The following is a 22,890-nucleotide window of genomic DNA, read 5'->3' on the forward strand; positions in this document are numbered from 1 at the left end:
CTATTTTTTTATATATATATTTATACATATATCCCGATGTTGTTGCAACAGTTGAATTGCTTTTGCTACTTGGTTTATTTGCGTCTTTTCAAATGAATAATCATAATTAATGGTTTGCATGTATGTATGTAACCAGAAAACACAAAATAATCATAACTTAAAAAAATTTCATGAACAACAAAATAATTAGCACGAAACTTAGTAGTTGTTTTTTCAGTTTTTTTTCGTTATTTTTTTATAATTTAAATTTTTTTTATTTTTTAAAAAATAATATTATCTTGAAGTTCAATTTTTGCAGTTGTAGTAGCAGAAGTAAAATTTAATTAAAATAATATACGAGAGAGAGATAGAGAGAGTTAGCGATGAATATAACATCTATGGAGAATGGCTGTTTGCTATAAATTTGTTGTTTGATGTTGTTGTTTTGTTGTTGTTGTTTTTGATGGTATTTATTTATAGCGCATCTGGTCTGTCACACATTCTTGCAAGGAATGCTGTGAGAAGAGAGATAAAAGATTATTATTAGCAACATATTAATTATGAGATAAGAATGACATCTAAACGGATAGAGACAAGAGGACAACTTACTGTTTAGTCGAAGACAACGGGATCGCTCATCAAGCGCTGGATGAACTCTACAGGTTCAAACCACATCACAAAAACACGACAGAGTGGTGCATGGTGCGTGGTGCAGGATGATGGTGTGTGGTTCACACAAAAGAACACATTGACAGATTGAGTGGTGTGGAGGAGTATTGTGCAGGGTGCAGATTGTTTGATTGATTGATTGGTTGATTGTTTTATTGGTTGATTGGGTAACAAATATATATGTGCGTAGACAAGTGGGTGCATGTAAAGAATACAAATCACATTATGACATATCACAAATATACAAATATAAATGACATTGGATTTGAGGCAGATTCAAGTCAGCAGTTTATACTTACGAGAGTATGGGATCATGCCCTCATCATCCTCGGGATCCATGCAGTCGGCGAACAGATTCTCCACTTGCTCATCATCCAGACACTCACCTGTCGATCAATATAAATATGATAAATAAGTGGATGGATTTTGGAGTGATCTATGGGTCTGGGCACTTACCAAGGGACAGGAGGGCGTGCTGCAATTCAGCGAGCAGCATTTGACCGTTCTCCTCCTTGTCGTACAGTTTCAAGCACTCAATGAAATCCTCATAGCAGCCCTGCTCCTTCTCCTTCTTCACTTGCGAGTAGATGGGCAGGAATTCGTCCAACTTGATCTTCTTCTCGTTGCGCTTCTTGGTGCCGCCCATTTTCTCGATCAGCGCCAAGGTGGGGTTCAAGTTCAGAGCGCGCAGAGCATCGCCTAGATCGACGGCATCAATGCCCTCATTGGGGGAGCCCATAACTTCGAAAACGAATTCGACATCTGCATAAACACAATTATTTTGCAATTAGTAATTGATGCAATTTCGCCAATTTAATTATTAATTACTCTAATGGGATTCAATTATTATTTTATTTCGTTATTATTTATTTAAGAGAAAGAAAAAAAAACTATTGAAAACTGTTTTAAATGAGGACAAATTCAATAACCCTGAAATTTAGGGTACGCACATTTTTGGTCATCACGAAAATCTTGACATGGCGGCGCATTAGTTACGTATCTGTGTGCATGTCTCTCTGTGTGTGTGTGTGTGTGCGTGGGAGCGTTGCCAACACGAAGAACATACATATACGTATACGTAATCCGACACCCGAACGCCTTCGTCTATGCTACACACACACAGATACACAAACATACACGCATCTGCTCTTTGGCCATGCGTTTCAACGAAAATAAATTCAACGAAATAACTTGGCCAAAATTAGATCGTGCGCTCTTCCCATATACTACGATATACATACATATATACACAAATTTTCCATTGTGAGCGTATTTTTCGCTGATGATTTCCTCACAATCTTTACACTAGATTATGGATCGAGTTTTTTTCTTTTTGCCTTTGAATATCGCATATTTTGGTTAATTTGAAAACTTTCCGCTAATCCCATTTATATGTATATACACTTAGTTCATATATATAAATATATATATATTTATAATATGTATGTGTATTTGGTGATTACGAAATAAATATTTGACATTTGATGTATACTTTGTGGGTTGCACCCACGCATTTCTGCATAGCATCATTCGGATGGGTTCTACTTAATGTCGATTTTTTTCTTTTTTTTTTATATATATGTATATATAACACACGCGCACATTATGTAATCACTTTTTTTTTAGCTACATTCACAATGATAATTTGACCTTTTTCATGGCAATGACGTTTTGTAATGTTTTATTTATGGAGCTTTGTAGTCCTCGAACAGCATCATTATTTAACCATTTTGCATTTGTATGTGCAGATATTTTGTTTGATTTTATTTTTGAGGTTAGAATTATAATCCTTTTTGTTTTGTGTGTGTGTGTGTGTTGGATGTGGCTCAACTTACTTTCAACTTCACGCTTTGGAACATCAGCCTGTCGAAAGAAAGTAATAGTTTGTGGAATTTTTTAAAAATAAAATCAAGTTTTTTTCAGCACATTTAAAGATTTGCTAATGGCAAGGAAAACTCTTTAGGAACACAAGAGTTTATTTTTTCCCCCATCAAGCCAATGGGCGACTCGGCACTCACCATTTTGTCTATTGAATGCGAAAAGCAACTGTATCGCGGATGAGCTCGGTCTCGACTGAACGCTATTCGTCAGTGGCAGTACGGCAAGGTAATTCTGAGGTGATACCCAGCAGCGATTTTGGCCAACTCACACACATGCAGCAACGCACACGGACATGCACACACAGATACACATGAGAACATCATGAAAATGCTCGCAAGGCTGTTCAGATACATATAGATGTATATATATTTATATATATATATGCACATAGAAACATATGCTGGCCAAGAATTTACTTTCATCTGGGCAACATTTTCAAATGGCAGGGCTCTCTCTCTCTGTCTGTCTTTCTCTGGCTTTCGCTCTCTCTCTCTCTCTCTGTCGATGATGATCTCTCTTTTTTGTTGGGCTCTCTGGTTGGGCTATTTTTAAGATATATATAAATATTCGTTTTTTTCTTTTTTGTGCTTGCAAAACAATAATCACTTGTGGCATTCTCAGCCGCATAGTGTTGAATATCATTTGATGATGTTACACATGATTTTGCAGATAATATTTTAACATTGTGGGATATTATTGTTTTTATGCGGGCAATCACCACACAAACATCATATATTTAAATATATATATATATTTATTCTTGATCTGTATATGCATATAGTTGTATATTTAAATACGTAGCGACCATGATCCGTCTCTTTGGCAAGATGAGCGCATTTTATCGCCAGTTTTGAAAGCTTCGCATTTTATCATTCAAAATGTTTTTGGCTGCCGGGTTTTTAAAAAAAATAATATAAAAAAAACACCTGAATAGCTTTAAAAATGCGTAATTTGAATTTACTTATCTTTCTTCATATAATTTCTTGATTTTTCTTTTATGCTTTTACGAAGGAAGCTATTCCTGTGTTGATCTCTCGCTCGCACACTCGCTCACTATAAAGTGTGTCTGTCGCTCTCATCTACATAGAAGGCGTATTACTAGCCATAGCTCTATGTAGTCGCCTCTGGCATCCAATTGTATTTGTGTCTACAACAAATTTTTTGAATGTGTGCTATTTATAAAAACTATGACACAGATACACCAAATGTATTCAGAGCATTCATCTACAACGCATATACTCATGTGGGGCCATTCCCACTATATACCCACATGCATAAATATATATATATATATAAATATATATATATATGCGCTAATAGATCTAGCTTTTTATATAGAACTTGGCAACTTAAAAGGCATAAATTCCAGTTAGGTAATTACCTCAATTTCTATTTCATTCTAACTGCAGTCCTTGTCCTTGACATCAGAAACGGGCCCTTCTTTGACCCACTTTTATGCTCAGCTGTTTAAGCCAAGTCGTGTTCAATTCTCAATGGCTCTCATCTCAAAATATCTCTTCTCATCTCTTGCCGAGCTTCGTTTCGGCCTTTTGCTGCGCAGCCTCATACAAAGCACAACCTGTTGCCCGCTTGGAGTGGGTGGGGCAGGAGTTGGGGGAAGTAGTGGCAATTGATGCATGTTATTTGGGCCGGCTTAAATAAAATCAGCTGTTATCTGAGCAGCTGATAAGTGGTCCAAAATCTGCGCAGTTCAAAGTGCGCAGTTCATTGATAAAGAAATAGAGAATAAACAAAAATATTGTATGTTAGTTAAGTATAAGTTTAATAATAATTTATATTTTATGATTATCTAAATATTTATTTTTATTATTGGGTAAAAAAAGTTTTGCTTTTTATAGTATTTTTTAAATTTGAAACATTTCCAATGTCGAAAATGTGTGAGAAATATTCGCATTAGATACAAAATTAAGTCGAATAATTTATATATTGATGGAGCTGTGTGAAGCTATAATTATCATTAAGTTGTATGAAATTTGAACTGTATTTAAGTCGAATAAAAAGCAAAGCAAATGTTTATCTAAATATACTTCAATCACTTTGTACAATAGAGTTTACTTAACTCAGACTTATTCAAGTGCATCTGGGATGGTATCGACTGCATATAATATTTTATAGCAGCTATTACAACCTATTTAATGGTTTCAAGTTTCTTTAGCCGAAACACAATAGTAGCTTTAATGAACAGAAGCCAGGGGAGTCAAATAAAGCGATGTTCGAGCAGCTAACGCACACCGACAACGTGACGTATACGCAATTTTCAACCCTCACAGAGACAAAACGCCACTTGTGTTATCATTGACAAGTGCGCTAAATGTACAGGGTGTGTGCGTTGAATTGAAGCTGATGCGTGGTTGCATCTACTGACTGAGCACCCTGTATAAGCATAAGCCCTTTTTGGGGGTGGCTGTGCGTATACTTAACGGCGAATGTGTATACACATATATGCATTGGTATGTGTCTGTATACGCACTCCTGGCCCACTGGCAACGACGAGGAGCACGAGAAGGATAACGATGACGATGAGAATAGCGTCGTCAGTTAACGACCGCGACGCTTTGTCCCAGTTGCATCCGAACGCTCCAGCCGTAAACGTTATCGAAACTGGCAACGCGCAAATCAAGGTACAAAAAACAAAAAATACAACAAAAAATACAACGCACCTCAAAGAAAAAGTAAAAGCAATATCACAAAACAAATTTGCGCTAATTGAACTAATAAAAATCAAACAAAATTAAATACAGCGCGCAATTAGTCAACGTTTAAGTTGTGCCCAGAATTCTGAGCATAGCTGGTATATTGGTGTCCGCAGTCCGAACCCTTTTTGGCTGATTGTTCTGTTTGTCGACTGGGTGCGGTCTCAATTCAAACGAATTGCTGGCCATAAATATGGCAAAGACAAACGCTTGATTTTGAGTGCGTGTTAAATGTTTGCGACAATTGATATGGCAAAGAAATAGTAAATTCCGAATAGATTCCAAATGTGGTTATATAAGTGTGCCAAACTGTGAAAATTTTCTTTTGCCCCCCCAACAAAATTTGCATGTATAACAAAAAGCCCCAATTCTGTATCTATAACCATAAGCAGCGAAGCTGCGGAGTCTGCGTTCTGCGCAGCCGAACGTTCCAAGGAGCAGCAAGGACAAATGAGCACTCAGAGCACACAGCTGCTGCGAGATATTTGTCGGGATTTTGTTTTGTTATTGTTTGGCTTTGGCACTGACCTATGTAGAAGTCTGTAGTGGGTTGCAGCGTGGTTGGGGCAAGGATTCCGTTGCTGAGACTGCGCACGCAAATACTTGTTGCTGCGGCTGGCATGCTAATGTCGTCCGTGTCTTTTTTTTTATGAATGACTCGCTCAACAGTTGCATGTCATTGAATTTCATACATGTGTGTGTGTGTGTCCTTGTTTTCCAGCTGTTGGCCACCATGGTGACCAATGCGACGAACAACAACAATCTGCAGGCGAACAACAACAGCTCCACGCCAAACAATAATAACGATGACTTTGACATTGACCAAGACGATGGCCTCCAGGATCTGGGCTTGCCGGTGTCCGTGCAAACATTCCTGTGGCGTCAAATAGCGCCATTCATCAGACCGCGACTCGGCAAACTGCATGAGGCCAGTTGCATGGTAAGTGTGTCAGCCAAAAAAGTTTAACAAATGAGATATTTCTGAATATGTGAAGCTAACTTTAAGCCTGGCCAATTTATTGGCTAACATAAATCTTGAAGTGAAAGTGCCGCCTAAGACAGCAAAAAACAAATTGAAAATAATCTTCGGCTTGTCGAAGCTGAAATACTCTTGCACATGCATCATATAAAGAATAATAATAATAATGTTGTGGACAACATTGAAAAGCTATTGCTTTTGCTTTGAATACACCAAAAATTGCTATATGCTCATAAATAAGATATAGACATAGAAAGTCTTTTCATATAACTAATGCTCGACTTAAGATAATAGTTCAATAAATCCATACAAAACTGAGAAATTGATCACAATTATTTGCCACGAGTACTGTTTTGTACAAATTAATTGATATTCTGATTTTAGCCACACAATGTCGATCATTCTATAACAATAATAATATTTGATGGTTTTAGATTATTTTAGATTATATTGCCAATAAAAGATATACAGATTTAGTTGTCCGATTTGGACACATACACAAAATTATAATAGCCACTGCAAGTGTATTTAATTAAAGAAAAATCGGTCATATGAAAACGATAATGAAAATGTGCTGTAAATTCGCTATGCGTGTTTGTTTTTGTAAGGATGGACTGTGTATAACTATCTGTACGATTGGCACAACCAATTTGGAACTACCATATGAAATATGACATATCTATATGTAAATTTTAAGTTTGTTTTCATTTTCTTTTTTCATGAAAATCCTGCTCTCGAAATTCGATAATAAATTCGATTTATATAAATATATTTAAATTTGATGTTTGATGTTTAATTGATTCATTTTGCATTCGATTTTTGATTTGTTTTCCACAATTTACTAACACGCCAACCAACACAACAAACTAAACACACATACCTCTAACCATCTATTGACAATATAATGCTTTAAATAAATTAACGATAAAAACAATAACAAACGAAAAAAACAAAAAAACCAACAAAACAAACTGTACAAATTAACATTGTAAAATCTCTCGCAATTTGTCTGAATCTGAATGTAGTTTTGTCAACACGCACCGGGACACCATGTAAGTTATAAATGTTCTGTGTATGTACTACTACTACATGAATACTAACAAATCAATTTAAAATGTATAGAAATTATGAGTATTAAACATTAAGTATGTCTACTAATTTGTAAAATTTGTTGTTTTGCATGCTCTGAGCTCAGTTTTAATATTATTTCGAACTGCTTATATGTTTGTAGATATTTGAAGAACCTTATTTTTGTTGCTGTATTGTAGCTAATTTGAGTTGAAGTTGAGCATCAGTTCATCTCACTTATATTGAGCTAATCTTTGTTTGTAAATTATCTCTTTAATTGCCCACACAAATCAAAGGAATCGAAAGAAGCCTGCAAGGTAAGAAATACACGATTTATCTTTTCTATTAATTTATAATCATTTCTCCTTGCAGTCCTTTGAGAAGGTTCTGGTGCAGAACATTCAGTTTGGTCTGTCCCCACCACTGACCAAAGCTCTGGGCGCCATCCCCCGCTGGCGTCTCCTACAGGGCGCCCTACCTCATGTCATGCACGCCTGCGCAGCTCTTCTCTTTATATTGTAAGTTTTCGTCGCTTTAATTTTTTCAATATATTTCCAATTATTTGTTGCTCTTCCAATACTTTTTATAAACTGCCAATAAATATTTTGTATTCTTTCATCTGCATTTGTTTCAGGCCGCGTGAAGGACATGCAGGCAATTGGGCCAGTTGAGACAAAATTGCTGTATACCATGCAATGGATATTACTGTATGCCGCCGAGGAATGCGCCGATGATGAGGGTGGCGATGATCTCGGCCTGGGAGATGCTGCTGATCCTAAGCCCAAGGTTTTGGATCAGTATTTGTTCTCGGTGCCAACTATAACGGTATGTTTTCAAATGCTTTCCTTTTGATGTGCTGGTCCCCTCCATGATCCCCCCTGTTTACAGCTCTTTGTGTACTTGTTTGCGCCCATAATACATCATCTGAAAGAATCGGACTTTCAAAACTTTCGCCTTGAGAATGGCATTAAACTGTGGCAGGGCATGTGGGATAATCGGGCACCAGGCGCACCCTGTTTCACAGCACCCGTTAAGCCCAAGGCGCGCAATTTGCTGTGCGCACCCACTCCAAAAGGTTCGACGGATGTGTTTCAGGGTCGAAAGCATTCGCTGGGCCCCGATGCCGCTTCACCCAAGGCGGACTCGCCTCAAAGCGGCATCACCGACTATGGCCAGCAGGATGATGAGGTATGGCAATACATGATTATTCCCCGATCCGAAATAGAAAACTAACTGGTTGCTTTTAGGGTTCCTGGGTGTCCTCGCCCAAGGAGTTCTTTCCAGAGACCATTCCCGAAGAAGCCTCCAGCATTGAAGATGAACGTGTCGTAATCTTTAGGCTGCCCTCAGCACCACAACTCATGGATAACTCCTTCTTTACGGTAAGCAGCAAACTCTAACCACCGAACACAGCTTCAACAACAAATCAACTCGATTATTTTCAGGCCGATGCCAGTTTGCTGCAACAGCAACAACAGTCACAGAGTCGCCGGGGAAGCCATCAGTCGATGAATTCACGGGAGAAGGATAAGGTGCCCTCGACCAAGTTTGAGTTCGACCAGCAGGAATTGACACGTGGCGCCTCCATGAAGGAGAAACGCAGCGCCTCCATTGAGAAAGAGTCGGATACGGTCAATTCGGAGAGTGCCAAAGCTGATGTTTCAGCTGCCACCTTTCTGGATGTGTCCGTAATGCGTTGCCTGTTCATCTCGCACTGGCAGGAGGAGGGGATCTTCTGGAGCCTGCAATATCTTTACAACAGGTGTGACATCTACGACAAATTCATTGGTTAGTTGATACAGCTTTGCTTTGCTTTGCAGACTCACTGAAATTGGCGATGAGGCAGCAATAACATTAAATCAACCGCGAAAACGTTCTAACTCGCTGCCCATACCACAAATTGAGATCTCCCTGTACCAGGGACCCGGCAGCAACAGTCGCGATAGTCCGGGCAGCTCCGTGGTCAAAGACTACATTGAAATACCCGAGGCAGCGGCAGCCCAGCCTACAACTACACAAGTTGGTAAGCTTATTATTTGGCTGATTTCCTTGTCAAACCAAACATCTTTAATATTTCTGAATGTTTGCAGAGGAAACGCAGAGCAATCCTAGCAATTCGGAGCGTCGAGGTAGCGAGAAAAAGAAACGCGTCAAGATGGCTGATCTGAGGGCCTTTGTGGAGACGAAAATGTTCTCGAAATCGGAGAAGAATCTGGAAAAAGTAGGGCTCGATACAAACTCTGCCAATGGCAAGATTCCACTGCAACATGCAGTAAGCTATGAAAGCTATCACTTCAACTTATTAGTAATACCTGGCAAATACCGTTAGCACGCGTTCGTTTGATTATGCTCTTGAAGGTCTAGCACCCCGCCCCGCTTAATCACCAAATATTATCTCGAACCCTTTCCATATGTTGTTACTAAAGTTAATTGTTAGCTAACAAAGCTGATGGAAATTACTGGCCACTAACAATTCTCATTGATTTGCTTTTTGCCTAGGAATACCATCGCAGCCTCGATACGGGTGAGAAGAAACTGTCACGATCTGCTTCGATGATCACCCGAGAGCCCTCCAGTAATCTCATCAAGGGAAAGTCTATGCCCAGCTTAAGGTAAGCAAATCCACCAAATGCCACCAAACTCTGAATTAGGCCACTGACACACAAAGAATACAGCAACAGTCACACAAAATTCAACTATCCACATCAATACCAAAGACTACTCCTTTATCTATATAAATTTATAAATCTGTGTATACATCATGTATTACTTACTGTCTTTTATGAACTAAACAACCAGCTGTCTGCTTGATAGCGGGTGAGTTTTGGTCTACAACCTGGTTACAATGTCTATACGCCTATTCATACACAAAGTTAACTTTCTACTGTGTCTATGCTATTACTATATTTATCTTATCTATGGTTACTGAATTTCCACTTTAAAGTTTGCCTGATCACCCACCCCTTGAATACTTTTCCTTACTAGCTATCCTACTCAAAGTGTTTGTAAATACTGAAAACCCGTTCTCTCATGTCTTGTTGTAAAGTTCAGGGCTGTTGTGTCCTGGAAGATAAATGTAAATAAATTATTATGCTACTGCAATCAGCAGGTTTGCCTAGTCATATTTAACTCAGCAAATAAAGATAATTGCGACAGCATATTACATTTACAATGAGCGTGAAAAAACGGGCTCATTTTAATAACTATTCCAAAATCCATCAAGTATTTGCTTTTGCCGTTGAGTTTATCGCACGCCGTTTTGACTAATGCCAATGCACATACGCCTCTCGCATATGTTCTCCAAAATGCCAGATCTTACAGATATGTTGAGCCACCCAAGGCAACCGCCAGGCCACCACTGGCCACGTGCCCGCGTTCCGCGTTCTATCCACGCAATCCAATTATTACCGTAACAGAGCACACGCCCACACCCTCACCGGACTACATGAAGCGGCAGGTGAGTTGGCAGTCAATTCGCCGGTTATCCGTTTACTAATGACACGTCTCTTTCGAAGGGCTCCATCGATTCGCAATTGGATGCACTTAGTAATGGCGGCAGTGTTGCCGGTGCGGGTGGCAATGGTAGTGCTGGTGGTGGCAGCTCCACCACTCGCTACCGTGGACCCATGCTGCGCTCGCATACGGATTCCCATATTGACTACACAGGCGTTGATGAATCGGAGGCGCCGGGCTCATCCTTCTATATAACGCGCGATGGCGGCATTGATTATGAGATTGTTCTGCTGGCCGTGAGCAGCGTGTTTAAGCGAGATCCATCGCAGCTCTGCTCGCTGCGCGTGCTCGAGGCAGGCCTCAACATCTGTGAGCTACTCATCGAGATGGGTGTGCTGAAACTGGGCGAGCATGCCCACGAGATCTCCATGGGCATAACACGGCGTGCTCTCCAGGTCCTCGGCTGCCCGCATGGCTGCAACGATGGTGAGTTCTCCTGTTTAAAAAAATGGTATGGTTCCAAGGCTGCCAGACAGCGACTGCTTTGCAGGGTTTAGAAGAATAGCTAAGAAGCTGCAATTATATTCTCATGTCTTATCTCATTCATCTACTTATTTCACCATAACCAATACCTGTACACTTAAACCCATTCCTTTAACTGTTTTTATTTTGGCCAATACAATTTTAAGGTGTTCGAGGACCGCCCGCTGATTTTCTACGCAATCAATGCCAGAAGATTCTGTCTAGGATGCTGCGACAGGCTGGTCAGCGCACAAAGCGTTATCTGCAGGAGATGGTGAAGACCTCACCACTACTGGATCTCATCGATTACTTCCATGCGTTTCTGGCCTTCTGCGTGGATCCCAGTTCTCTGTTGTCGCCCTTGAGTAAGTGACACCAATTCCGTTTGTTAATCAAGTTTGTGTGTGGAGAGCAAAATTTCGATAATGCACCAATTAATCCCAATTGCAAATATTATAATTTACCAGCAAATTCCTTATTCATTCGTTTCATTATACCCTTGCAAAGATTTTGTACCATTTCTTCTTCGAAATTCCGATTTGGAAAACAGCCAAAAAAATATCCGATTTTAAAAGCTTTGCGTCCTTGTCAATGTTTTACTAAATAACATATTATATATATTTTTCAATAAATGTTTTATTCTAAGAATATTTTATGTATTTTATTTAAGTAAAATAATATTTTAAAATTAATTTTAAGCCAGATCTATAAAATGTGGAAAACCGATTGTTTAGTCAACATTTTTCTTCGCAAATCATCGCAAACTTATCAGCTGCAAGGGTATTTAATATTCGGTATACCGAAGTGAATTGCTCTTTTTAATTCTTCATTTGCAAATTATTCGGTGTGTGGTTTATCTGCGGTTTCTTCTTATTGCATGCGACGATTTTTGCTAATGCTTTTGAGTTTAACCCCCTCTTGCCACTGATCCACCAACAACAATTACTCGTACGTTGTATATATATATATATATGTATATGTATGTATGTATGATGATGCAAATAGCTCATAAACGTCAGAGTGGATATAAAAATGTTAACACCGATCTTGGCGGTGTACCAGGTCAGGGCGGGTATTCCACAAATTTTAGCGGCGGCATGAGCGGTGGCGCCGAGGGTCAAGTGGTTGGCGCCGTCTTCAAACAGCTCGTCAGTCGATTCGTTGAGGCCAGCAAGGATCTGAAATCGCCCGAGAATGTTGCGCTCTATGGGGACATCCGACAGCTGGTCACCTACGTGAAGGGCGCCCACGGCGGACCCTTTCGCCTGGTCGCACTCAGCGGCATTTTGGCAGTGACGCCGCGTCCACACAAGAAGGGACCCACGGCACAGACGACCAGAGTGATCAGGTGAGCAAAAAAGCATACTTGCAATGACATTCAAATTAGAACAAAGCTAGGATCAAAAATGAGAGTTTACTTATTTATTTTTTTAATTTTAGAAATGCATTTGAAAAATATCAATTATCTTTTTGATATACTTTATAAAGTGAATTACAATAATTCCTTTTTTTATTTTTAAAGTTACAAACTTCAAATAATTGCTTAAGTGATTTAATTATTCATAAATTTCGTCTTCAGGCACATACCCCAGGCAGATGTGCCGCATGTGGTGCAAAATGATGACAAAAGCTCGCAGCGGCGTCTGCTTTTAAAGAAACGGAGCACATCCTCCGCCTGCGCCGTGGTGAGTCTTGTTGCTAGCCATTAAATAAATCACTGATCCGCCTCATTTGATTTGCGCAGAGCCTGCTGGAGACGGAGCCCTGCGAGGAGCACTACAAGACGAGCCAATCGCCGTTGAGCAACTTTAGGCGTCGCACCACCGGAGTGAGGCCAACGCTGACACCGCGGCACAGCGAGCGGGCGCTGCTATCCGATTCCACGTCCAGCTCGGAACGCAATTCGCTGGGACGGCTCAGCGGCTTGGTGCGCTGGTTCCGCGGCACACCCAAAGAGGCGTCGTCGATTGATTTGGAGATAGGCTCGCTAAATCCAGAGATATCGTCCACATTCATGCGGCACGCCTCGCTGAAGATCCAACGGGGTCGCTCCAGCGATGGCATCGGCCGTTCCATTCAGCGCGCCAAGCGACGCGTCGAACGACGGCTGAACCGTTTCGGTGGCATTGTGAAGGGCAAGAAGAAGGTGGGCGGCATCGAAGAGACAGCGGACTACAGCCGACGCAGCTCCTCCGACATGTGCGACGGTCCACGCGAGTCCGAGGTGGTCATACTCAAGGAGCGCAAACTGGTGCCCATTGAACCGGTTCGCATCGGAATGCTCCGACTCTCGTTTCTACTGGAGACTTGTGCGCCTGGTTCATTTCCCGATCCGCAGCTGGTCGCCGCCGTCTTGGATTTGGTAAGTACAATTGTAGTCTTAATTGTACTTAGAATTGAGAAGTTTTGTCGTCTATAAAGAAAATTGTTGTCAAGTTTGCCACTGAGTTTAAATTGTTTACTCAAATTTCAGCCGCAAGCACCGCTGGTGACGCGGGCGACTTTTCTGCTGGAGTGCGCTCATTTTGTGCACCTGTGCAACAAGGGGCAGTGGCCCATTTGGATGAAGCAGAATGTGGGCGGCTATCGTGCCTCGGGCGCCAACATCAATCCCGCCCAGATGCGGCAACAGGTCAGCCAGTCCAGCGCCCGGCGCACCCACATCCTACTCCGCGCAGCCGGCAAAATGTTCCATCAATGGGCAGAGATGGTGGGAGCGCGTCTCGAGGAGATCTTGTTTACCGAACGACTACAGTACGAGGCGCTCAACGCGAGCCTCACCGATCCGGAGAAGCAGCGCGAACTACTGCAGCAGGATGAGGAGGAGGATTTCCTGGACGAGACCTCTGTCAATCCGCATGGCAATGACTGTCCGCATGCCTTGAAACTGATCGCCTGCGTGCTGCTCTTCGAGATCACCGCCTTTCTGCGGGACACCTACATCACGCTGCCCAAGACCTCGAAGATGTTGCACAGGGACAGGCCCGCACCTTGGGAGAAGGTGTATCGCGAGGCCAATCGCCGCTGGTCCATGGCGCTCAGTTCCATGGGTCACTCGCAGACCTCGGCACAAAGCCTGCAGTCGATAGCAGCAGGCAACGATGGCGCTGGCCAAACGGAGCGCAAAATATCCTTTGTGCTGCACGAACCGGACAACGAGTCCGAGAACAGCAGCAACACCACTCTAACCAAGGAGGGCGAGGAGGGTAAGTGATGCTAATAGGTCGATATTGTAATATACATATATATATATACATATATCACAATCTTGCCTTGAGGAAAATACTCATAAATTCATAAATTTGTAATCGCAGCTATTATTGTATATTTAATCATATTTACTTTTCGACCAACAGTAGCTCGACGTCCCACTGCATCGGCGGTGCGACCATTTTTGTTGCGACGTGGCACAGCCACCACAACGGGTGGTTCCTTCAAGAGGCGCTCCCTGAAGCTGCGCCGCAACACCAAGGACAGCAAGGAGATCGAAACAGATTGTATGTCGATCCGTTGCATGTATATAGTTGAATATAATTGAACATTTTATACTTGCCACACATAGTCAATATGGCGTCGAGACGTAAGGTTTCCTCTCTGTCGGACCGCAGCGATACATCGGAGCAGGGTATGGTTAGCGGGGGCGAGGAATCGCCGGGCATACTCAGCGATGATCAGCAGCCGGAATCGCCGACAGACTCCAATGAGAACGACGACACGGCCAAGAACATGCCCTGGCTAAAGGCAGTCATCGACTTGATCACCAGCTACAACTACTACTGCACCCACAAGGGTTACTGTCATCCCTTCTGCTACAAGCGTCACATGCGCTCCTGCACGAGGCTTATTAAAGCAACCCGCAAGGTAATCAAATTAGATGTATTAATATTAACATAAAAATATGTTCGAATAGAGAATATATTACTTATACAAATTCGAATCTTATTGTAAGAGCGCTAAAATGATTCTTTTCTGCACATTAAAATGTCATTACTCTATGTAAAAAATACATTGCTTTGCATTTCACAGATTTATGGCGAGGAGTTTGGATTCACTTTTGATGCAGATCATCCCACTGTGGAGCCTACGGTAATAAGTACCGCGAAGCCATCAGCTCGAGCCCGTTCGACGCGCAAGGTATCGGAGCAAAGTTCAACGCAAACCTCTCCGTCTAAGCGTAAGGACAGTCTGTCCCGCAAGGATCGGTAAGTCGAGCTTTGGAATATCATCTCTCTCTTGGAATATCATCTCTAATGTGGTCCTTGTTTGAGCAGCATTAGCGACGATCCGGACATTGAGATGGCTGAGAAGCTAGCGCGAGCCTTCCGCCAGGAGAAAGAAAAAAAGCTGCAGGAAGAGCCACCAATATTGAAATTCATACGAATTCACATACGCAATCTGTTCCACTTTCCACTGGCCACAATGCTAAAGGGAGCGGTGGTGCTCAGCGAGGAGCTGGTCATCGAGGCCATGCCCGCCGCCTGGGAACTGCTACTGGAAACCAATCATGACACGGCCACCTCCAGTGCCGCCGTCTTCCTGATGGGCTCCGTGAAGGCGCAGAACTTCGCCTTTGACATTATGCAACGGGCGCTGAAGCACAAGAATCCTGATATACGCATTGGGGCGATTCAGCGGTATCTGGTGCTATGGAAATGTCGCTTCCATGTCTGGCCGCGCATGGAGGATAATGCACATGATGCCACCTTCAAGGTGCCACCGGGCGGCATTGAGTTTACACTGCCCTCACCCAAGATTGGCATCGAAAGTCTGCCCGTTGTTGATCCACCCTGGATGCCCGTGCAGCAGACAAAGGACATGGACATGACACTCAACCAGGACCGACATGTAAGTGAGGTCATCTGTCATCTGACCAGAGTTTGTTGCTTACGTTAATTATTTGGATACTTTAGAAATCGTAAGATTGAAATACTTTTAGGTAGTCGAAAAGTCGGAAATAAAATTTACAAAGCATTACTCACTCCAATTTCGCAAAGTTCTACTAAAAAAATTATATTTATATATTTAAAAACCCTTACAACATTTTAAATTGAATTAGGTATATCTCAAGTGATTGAGAAATTCTTTTACTGTGACTTTTATGAGAATTTAGAATGAAAAAAAAAAACTGTTTCCGAAAATAGAAAGTTGAGTTTAAAAAGGATTTGATTGATTTAATTTCTTTTTATTCTAAAAATATATCATAAAGATATACTTTAGAAAATATTAAATAGGAAATATCTTTAATTCAATTAGTGAGCGACAAATTTTTCTTACTTAAAAAAAAACTATTTTAAAAAATGAGAAGTTAAGATTAAAAAGGAATTAATTAATTGCATTTCTTGTTGATTTGAATTTCGAAATGCTATCAGCTCCGTATTAAACTTATCTTAACTTTCCACAGCGTTCCTTGGTGACTGCCACAAAGAGCCGCAAGATGCAACAAACGGAGGCGATACGCAACGCTCTGCGACAGCAGCGGGACAAGCAGCGTGCGGAGCGACACAGTTTCCTAATCACAATGATACCAATAAGTCAACAGGCCTCCCATGAGCCGGGCATGGAGCACGAGGATCACGAGATCGAGGAGGATCTGGATGGCACACGCACCTCTTCGCATCTGCATCACGCCCATTCGCTGTTCCCATCGGTGTTGTGCTCCTCGGTCATGCAGATTGTGGGTTGTTTGGATGATGCAGCTATTGGCTCCGATGGTAATGCTGTGTATGAGGTGGCCTATCAGGTGATCTGGGTGTGCCTGGTCGAGGAGTCGGCATTGTTCCTGCGCTATGTGTTCGAGCGACTGACTCGCGATCGTCAGGATCAGATGTTCAAGTTGCTGCGACATCTGATTCGCTTTGTGCCACGCCTGCCGCAACAGGCGGCCTTTGCTCTGTACAACTCCATCATTGGCTACATCATGTTCTATGTGCGCTCCTCCAACGAGCTCAAGCAGGAGGTGAGTTCGAGTACCAATATTTAAATAGTAGCTGCTAATCTTATAAGTTTTTAGCTTGTGGGCTCTGCTTTGTCGGTGCTGTGGATGGTGGTGCACTCGGTGCATGGCATCATGTTCAAGGATCTGAAACAGATACTGCGCAAGGAGCAGTGCGATGCATCCATTCTGCTCACAGCCAATGTGCCGGCCGCCAAGAAGATCGTGGTGCATGGCCCAGCGGATGATGACTACAATATACCCTCACAATTTCCCGTGCAGGAGGACACTTTGTTCTGTCAGCTGCTGAAGGAGGCACTGGACTATTATCCCATTGATGAGAAGAGCATCACGCACTACTGCCTGGTGGACTACAAGAGCAGTGAGTAGAGCCATCGGCGTACGCGGGGGGAGGCAAGGCGAGGGGGGCATAGATGCCACCTCCATTCTCTCAACTTTACAAAGACGCAAAGTGGTTCATATTAAAGTTAAAATGAATGAGAAAATATATCCTTTAATAGAGCTGTACCAGATTGATTTATTTCATCTTGCTTACCACGATGATATTTTCTTAAAGTTATTTAAATAACTATTAATGTTATTTATTAAAACTTCTAGAATTCGATGATAATCAGATTAGCTGAACTATAAATTATTGATTTATTCTCAATTTATGAGCTATCTTCCTTTTTTAATCTATTTATTTGAAAATTTAACTAATTAAATTCGTACAAAATCGTCTTAAAAATAATTAGCTTATTTGTAGAATAGTTTCTTAATTGAACAGTTTAACATTTATTGCAATTTATACCCTGATTAACTATTATGTAAAAATGTGTGGATATCCTCTAAAAATTCAATCTATTCCAGGTAAAATACTAAATCCCAATTGGTATATAAGGGACTTGTATTTCTTCAAGCGCTCCCAGTATCCGGAGGTGCGTCTAATGCTCATGCGTCCGGAGGAATCATTTCTGGCGCTCCAAAAACAGGAGTTGACCAAGAAGTTTGTCGAAATTGGCAAGGTGCATCTGACGTGGGCGATTCTAAAGAATGTGGACATGGTGGTGCAACGTGTTGTCTTCCTGCACGAGGAGCTGATGAAGCTGCCCTCGTTCCCCCGAAAGGCACTCGAAGTGGACCTGGATCTGCATCATGGCGGCGAATATGGCCAAGTGCTGCTCGGCTTGGATGTGCTGCACAAGTTTATGTGGGTGCGTCTAATTGCCCGCATGTTTGAGGCAATGGCCGGAAATTTTGCCTACTCGGCGGACATACAACTGTTCCTCAATGTGCTGTCCGGTGCGTCCATACTGCATGCTGAGGATTCGTGCATTATGCGCTATGTGATGGCCACATTCATCAATGCCGCATTCAACTTTAAGAACATCTTCTCCACAAATGGCTACTTTATGATTATGCCCACATTGCTGCAGGTCTACTCGCTGCATCAGACCAACAAGCTAATTACCACCACCATCGAGTATGCCGTCAAGCAATTCTATCTGCTCAATCGGAAGCCCTTCATTCTACAGATGTTTGGTTCGGTGTCGGCCATCCTCGACACTGACGAGGATGGCACCTATGGCGAGGCGCACAAGGTGCAATCGAGCTGCCTTTTCAATCTGCTGCTCAGTCTTGAGGATCCCTCACCGGATCCCCTCAACATTGCCGAGCTGGTCAAAGAGCCCAAGCCACTGAAGGCCATCGATTTCTGTTACCACGATGAGGACGACGATGTCACCGTGCTCGACTGCATCACCTTGTGCGTGATGGTCGTCTCCTATTCGGCGGAGAGCACACGTGGCTACCAAATGCTTGTGAGTATTACATCTTATGCTTCTCCTCTTTAGATGCTTCTCTTACTCAACATCTGCCTTAGATCATTCTGGAGGCCATATTACCCTGTTATCTGCAACAGATTCAGTCGCCCAGCTATATTCCGCTGCAGGGTAAATCGGAGCGAGACATTATACTCCAGTTGGCTGTGGCCATACGGACCATGGTGCATAACTGCGAGGGTCTGGCCAAGAGCTACAACGGACCCTATCGCAACAGTCCGGAGCACAAGGGCTCCTCGCAGCGCAACTGCAGTCGCGGACCGCCATGTTCCCCGGGCATGGACTTTGAGGAGGAGTCGCACACAAAGTACGCAACAGATCCGCGCACCAAGAACATGATGGACTCCGCCGAGGATTCGGAGATGATACGCACCGAGTATCGGCGGCCACGAGACGTGCTGCTCTCCGTCGTCGCGGATTTCCTAACCAAGTCCACCACACGGCTGGGTGAGCTGGCCAAGAAGCTGCCGGCTAACGATAGCAAACTCAGCGAGGTGCTGGACGCCAAGTGTCACATTCGTCTGGCGGATATCGCGCACTCGCTGCTCAAGGTGTCACCCTATGATCCGGAGTCGATGGCCTGTCGGGGCTTGCAGCGCTATATGCAATCGGTGCTGCCACGGGCCGAGTGGTCAAATGATACACTGAGGAATGCACTTGTCACTGTGCTGCGTCGCATCGATAAGGTGTTCCTGAAGATCTCGAAGAAGCCATCGATTCGTCGCAATACGGATTGGGAGGCGGCAGCCGGGCTGCTCAAGGGTATACACGAGACGATCATCCGGCATCCGTATGTGCTGCACTGGCAGCAGATGAAGACGCTAATATCAACGGTGCAGAATTTGATTGTCAATGAGCCGGGCAGCGGGATACCGGAGGGCGTGTCCAGTGCAGGTGCAGCGCTCATGTCTCAGAATCCGCCGGCCTTTTTCTGCTCGGCCGTGGTGCGTCTGGTTGCCCTCCAAGTGGTCAGTCCCGTCGACTGTTTCTCACTCGTCCAGATATGTGGCGGCAGCGCCGAGTTTGCCACGCAGGAAAAGGCCGAAGGATTTCTAATGCATCTGATCATGCCACTGTGCTTGAAGGTCTGCTCCGGACGCGGTGTCTCCGATGTCGGTGAGCTCAAGATGACCGATGTCACCTTCCTACTGAACGCCGTGCTCAACGCCATGAGTCCGCCAGCTGGCCGCACCGGCCAGGTGGTCTCCCAAATCAATCGTGTCACCGGTGATCTGCGCGCCGGCTCCCTCACCTTCACCGGTAGCCGGGATGCTAAGCGCCCGGCTCGCATCTCCGGCTCTCTGTATCAGGCCGCGTTCCTCGCTCTGCGCATCGTCTGCATCTGTTTCGAGAATCGCCTGTCCAGCGATTGGCCGCGCATTGTCCGCGTAATGCGCGACTTGGGCAGACGCAACGAGGCTGCTCCCGATCTGTGGAGCTTCATGGAATTCGTGGTCACCCATCGCACGCCCCTCTACATTGTCCTGCTCCCCTTCATTTTGCACAAGGTATGCTCACACACACACACACACACACACCTACAGTGTTCACTCGCAAGTGTCAACCATGCCGCAACTCCAATTATTACTAATTAGAATCGCTATTTTTATATATGCAAGTAAAGGTTTCAGACAGAATCGGAACCTATTTTTCACGTGCAACGCTGTTGAGGCAGCTATGAAATCATTCGATTTTAAATTTAATATATTGCATTTATACTTAAAAAAGTACGCTCAGAAAAATGAAAATCGCTCTGAAAACCAGAAAAATATTTTGATTTTGCAAAATCATTTCTAAATATAGAAACAAAATTCGAATTAAATTTATAATATGTTAAATTTAAATCCTTAATATTTAGAAAAAATACTTTTAAAAATGCAGAATGAAATTAAATAATTTGCGATTTAGAAAAATTGTCGAAATTTGAGAGCGATTTTTGTCCGAGTGTATAAATATTTATTTGCAAAGTTAAAAATTGTGCTTGTGTTTTACGTAGTATATTGGAATATTAAAGTTTGATTTGTGCACAGATATCGCAACCGCCAATTGGCGATCACGAGCGGCACATGCAGTTCATCATCAGGGAGCGACTGCGCGGAACTCCGCCCCAGGGTGGACTCAAGTCGAAGGGGGCGCTGCTGCTGGAGCTGGCACGCGAGCTGCGCGACTTGCGGGACGAGCTGGAGGACAAGCGATATGGTATGCTATAAGCGAATCTAGGCAACGACTTGTCTCTAGGCACCGTTTCAGTTTCCACAGATCGCGAGAGTTCCGAGCAGAAGAAGAGCGATACGCCGGCAGCAACCAGTGCAGCCGATGCACACAAATCGCAGCAGAGACCGTCGCTGATCTCCATTTTCACGGGCACCACAACGGGACAGGCCACACACTCGCACGTCTCGGCGGTGCCCATTGATTCGCGCAGCGGCTCGGGCGGCATATGTACACCGAGCGATACGCTCTCGCAGCAGACGTTGCATCCACCGCGCGAATCCCTGTCGAGCAGCTCGACGGGCCGCGATCCGCACACCACAACCAGTGAGAGTCACAGTGGCGAGGGAGCTGCTGGCTCAGCGCCCACGCTGGTTGGTCAAGCGCCAGGCAGCGGACCCAGTGGCTCCGGCCATGGCATGAACATTGCATCGGCCTTGCCACCGGGCGTCGCCTCACAGCTGTCCCACTCGCAATCATTGCAACAAGCACCGTTTAAGGCACAGCCGCCGAAGCTGCGCTTTGTGTCATCGGTGGAGTTTCGACACTCGTCGGGCGAGACCTCAACCACGCCGCTGTCACCGGAGAGCCCTGCCGAGGACAGTTCCGGGGATCACACACGCTCGCGCCTGCAACGCTCCAAGGCGGCCAGTCGCAAGACTTTTCGACTCAAGCGCAGTCGTCTGACGCCCATGGAGCCGCCCAGCATTGTAAGTTGATCGGTCGCATTTTAGTCAATTCCATCTCAATGTTGGCCACATGCAGGTAACATCACTCTCCCAGGAGGAGCATCAGCCGAAAGCACTCGGCGAAATATCTTGGGACTCGGTCTCACAGACGTCGTCCACATCCGGCTATCGGGATAACAACAGTCTGCAGACGGGTCTGCTTTCGCCAGACGGTTCGCTCGGCGGTCTTACTTTGGGCCGTTCGCCCTCGCAGCACTCGCTCCTGATGGTCTTCGAGGGGCAGGACGAGGACACACTTATTTAACAATCACAGAACGGCGACCGGGCCTACGAGCTTTAGGACAGCCTAAATTAATACAAAAATATAAACTGAAATTTAGCACCGAACTTTTAGCTAGCCTTAACAATTGGTAGACATAAATATGAATATAGAAAGTTGATGTTAAGTTTTACATATAGCATAGTAGTTGTTTCCCCATTATGTGCCCAGATTTTGTACGTTTCTTGTGTAGCTGAATAAACAGTTCAATAAATAAACTTCGTAGTCGTTCTAAGAAGCCAAATGTTGCCATATACTTGTTTTTCTTAAAGCCGTGCGTCGAATTTTGTACTTCATTACTGGTGGCAATATTGCAGTTAAAAATGCAGCCACAACAAACATTTGCCGACTTATTTCAAGCAAAAACAATTTTTCGAATTTTGAAGACCAGACAGTGTAAGCATCCATGCCAGTGTATGTATGTATGGCAACATTGCCAGCGTGTGTAAGTCCCCCTTCATTGGTGCGTGTGCATGCTATCCTATACAGAAACCTTCAATCTAATGATGCCTTAAAGTATGCTGCAATTTCTTCTGTTTTAGTTAATAAAGCAGCCCAGTTGGTGTTACTGGTGCGTGTACATGCTATACCCAGCATGAAAACAAACAAATAAATATAACAAATAATAATACA

At 43.5% G+C, this 22,890-nt stretch overlaps 2 protein-coding genes across 4 annotated transcripts; one reads left to right on the plus strand and one right to left on the minus strand.

Annotated features, from left to right (window-relative positions):
- Positions 1–56: 56 nt before the first annotated feature.
- Positions 57–2,757, minus strand: LOC6567686 (myosin light chain alkali). 2 transcript variants are annotated; one of them, XM_001993746.3, is made up of 6 exons: positions 2,667–2,735; positions 2,484–2,511; positions 1,105–1,410; positions 948–1,034; positions 589–635; positions 443–494 (listed from the first exon to the last, which is right to left on the minus strand). In XM_001993746.3, the coding sequence occupies exons 1-5, from the start codon at positions 2,667–2,669 to the stop codon at positions 592–594; spliced, it is 468 nt and encodes a 155-aa protein (XP_001993782.1). In that variant the 5' UTR covers positions 2,670–2,735; the 3' UTR covers positions 443–494; positions 589–591. The 2 variants fall into 2 exon arrangements, with proteins under 2 accessions (XP_032596222.1, XP_001993782.1); XM_032740331.2 differs by lacking the exon at positions 589–635 and having other exon boundaries at positions 57–494; positions 2,667–2,757.
- Positions 2,758–5,128: 2,371 nt separating this feature from the next.
- On the plus strand, positions 5,129–22,509 carry LOC6567685 (protein unc-80 homolog). Of its 2 annotated transcripts, XM_043214956.1 has the most exons (31): positions 5,129–5,171; positions 5,965–6,183; positions 7,248–7,274; positions 7,587–7,607; positions 7,663–7,804; positions 7,925–8,115; positions 8,179–8,478; positions 8,538–8,672; positions 8,736–9,052; positions 9,111–9,313; positions 9,381–9,562; positions 9,790–9,902; positions 10,090–10,107; positions 10,603–10,747; positions 10,806–11,229; positions 11,433–11,630; positions 12,271–12,613; positions 12,845–12,950; positions 13,010–13,627; positions 13,739–14,471; positions 14,622–14,762; positions 14,828–15,126; positions 15,292–15,467; positions 15,537–16,110; positions 16,667–17,221; positions 17,276–17,579; positions 18,068–19,017; positions 19,080–20,546; positions 21,069–21,237; positions 21,289–21,959; positions 22,015–22,509. In XM_043214956.1, exons 2-31 carry the CDS (start codon positions 5,977–5,979, stop codon positions 22,240–22,242), a joined length of 9,957 nt encoding a protein of 3,318 aa, XP_043070891.1. In that variant the 5' UTR covers positions 5,129–5,171; positions 5,965–5,976; the 3' UTR covers positions 22,243–22,509. The 2 variants fall into 2 exon arrangements, with proteins under 2 accessions (XP_043070891.1, XP_032595911.2); XM_032740020.2 differs by lacking the exons at positions 5,129–5,171; positions 5,965–6,183; positions 7,248–7,274; positions 7,587–7,607; positions 7,663–7,804 and having other exon boundaries at positions 7,914–8,115; positions 21,298–21,959.
- The last annotated feature ends 381 nt before the right edge of the window (positions 22,510–22,890 follow it).

This window comes from Drosophila grimshawi, unplaced genomic scaffold (genome assembly GCF_018153295.1).
Source record: "Drosophila grimshawi isolate 15287-2541.00 unplaced genomic scaffold, ASM1815329v1 contig_311, whole genome shotgun sequence".
NCBI lineage: Eukaryota > Metazoa > Arthropoda > Insecta > Diptera > Drosophilidae > Drosophila > Drosophila grimshawi.

Excerpts from the sequence above, each read along its gene's own strand:
- LOC6567686 (XM_001993746.3), bottom strand. Across the intron at positions 1,411-2,483 it reads TCCAAAGCGTGAAGTTGAAA|ATGTCGAATTCGTTTTCGAA; the intron begins GTAAGTTGAGCC and ends GTGTTTATGCAG. Across the intron at positions 636-947 it reads GGGCATGATCCCATACTCTC|AGTTCATCCAGCGCTTGATG; the intron begins GTAAGTATAAAC and ends TTGAACCTGTAG.
- LOC6567685 (XM_043214956.1), top strand. The coding sequence starts at position 5,977 with ATGGTGACCAATGCGACGAACAACAACAATCTGCAGGCGAACAACAAC. Across the intron at positions 9,314-9,380 it reads GCCTACAACTACACAAGTTG|AGGAAACGCAGAGCAATCCT; the intron begins GTAAGCTTATTA and ends GAATGTTTGCAG. Across the intron at positions 10,748-10,805 it reads CGGACTACATGAAGCGGCAG|GGCTCCATCGATTCGCAATT; the intron begins GTGAGTTGGCAG and ends TCTCTTTCGAAG.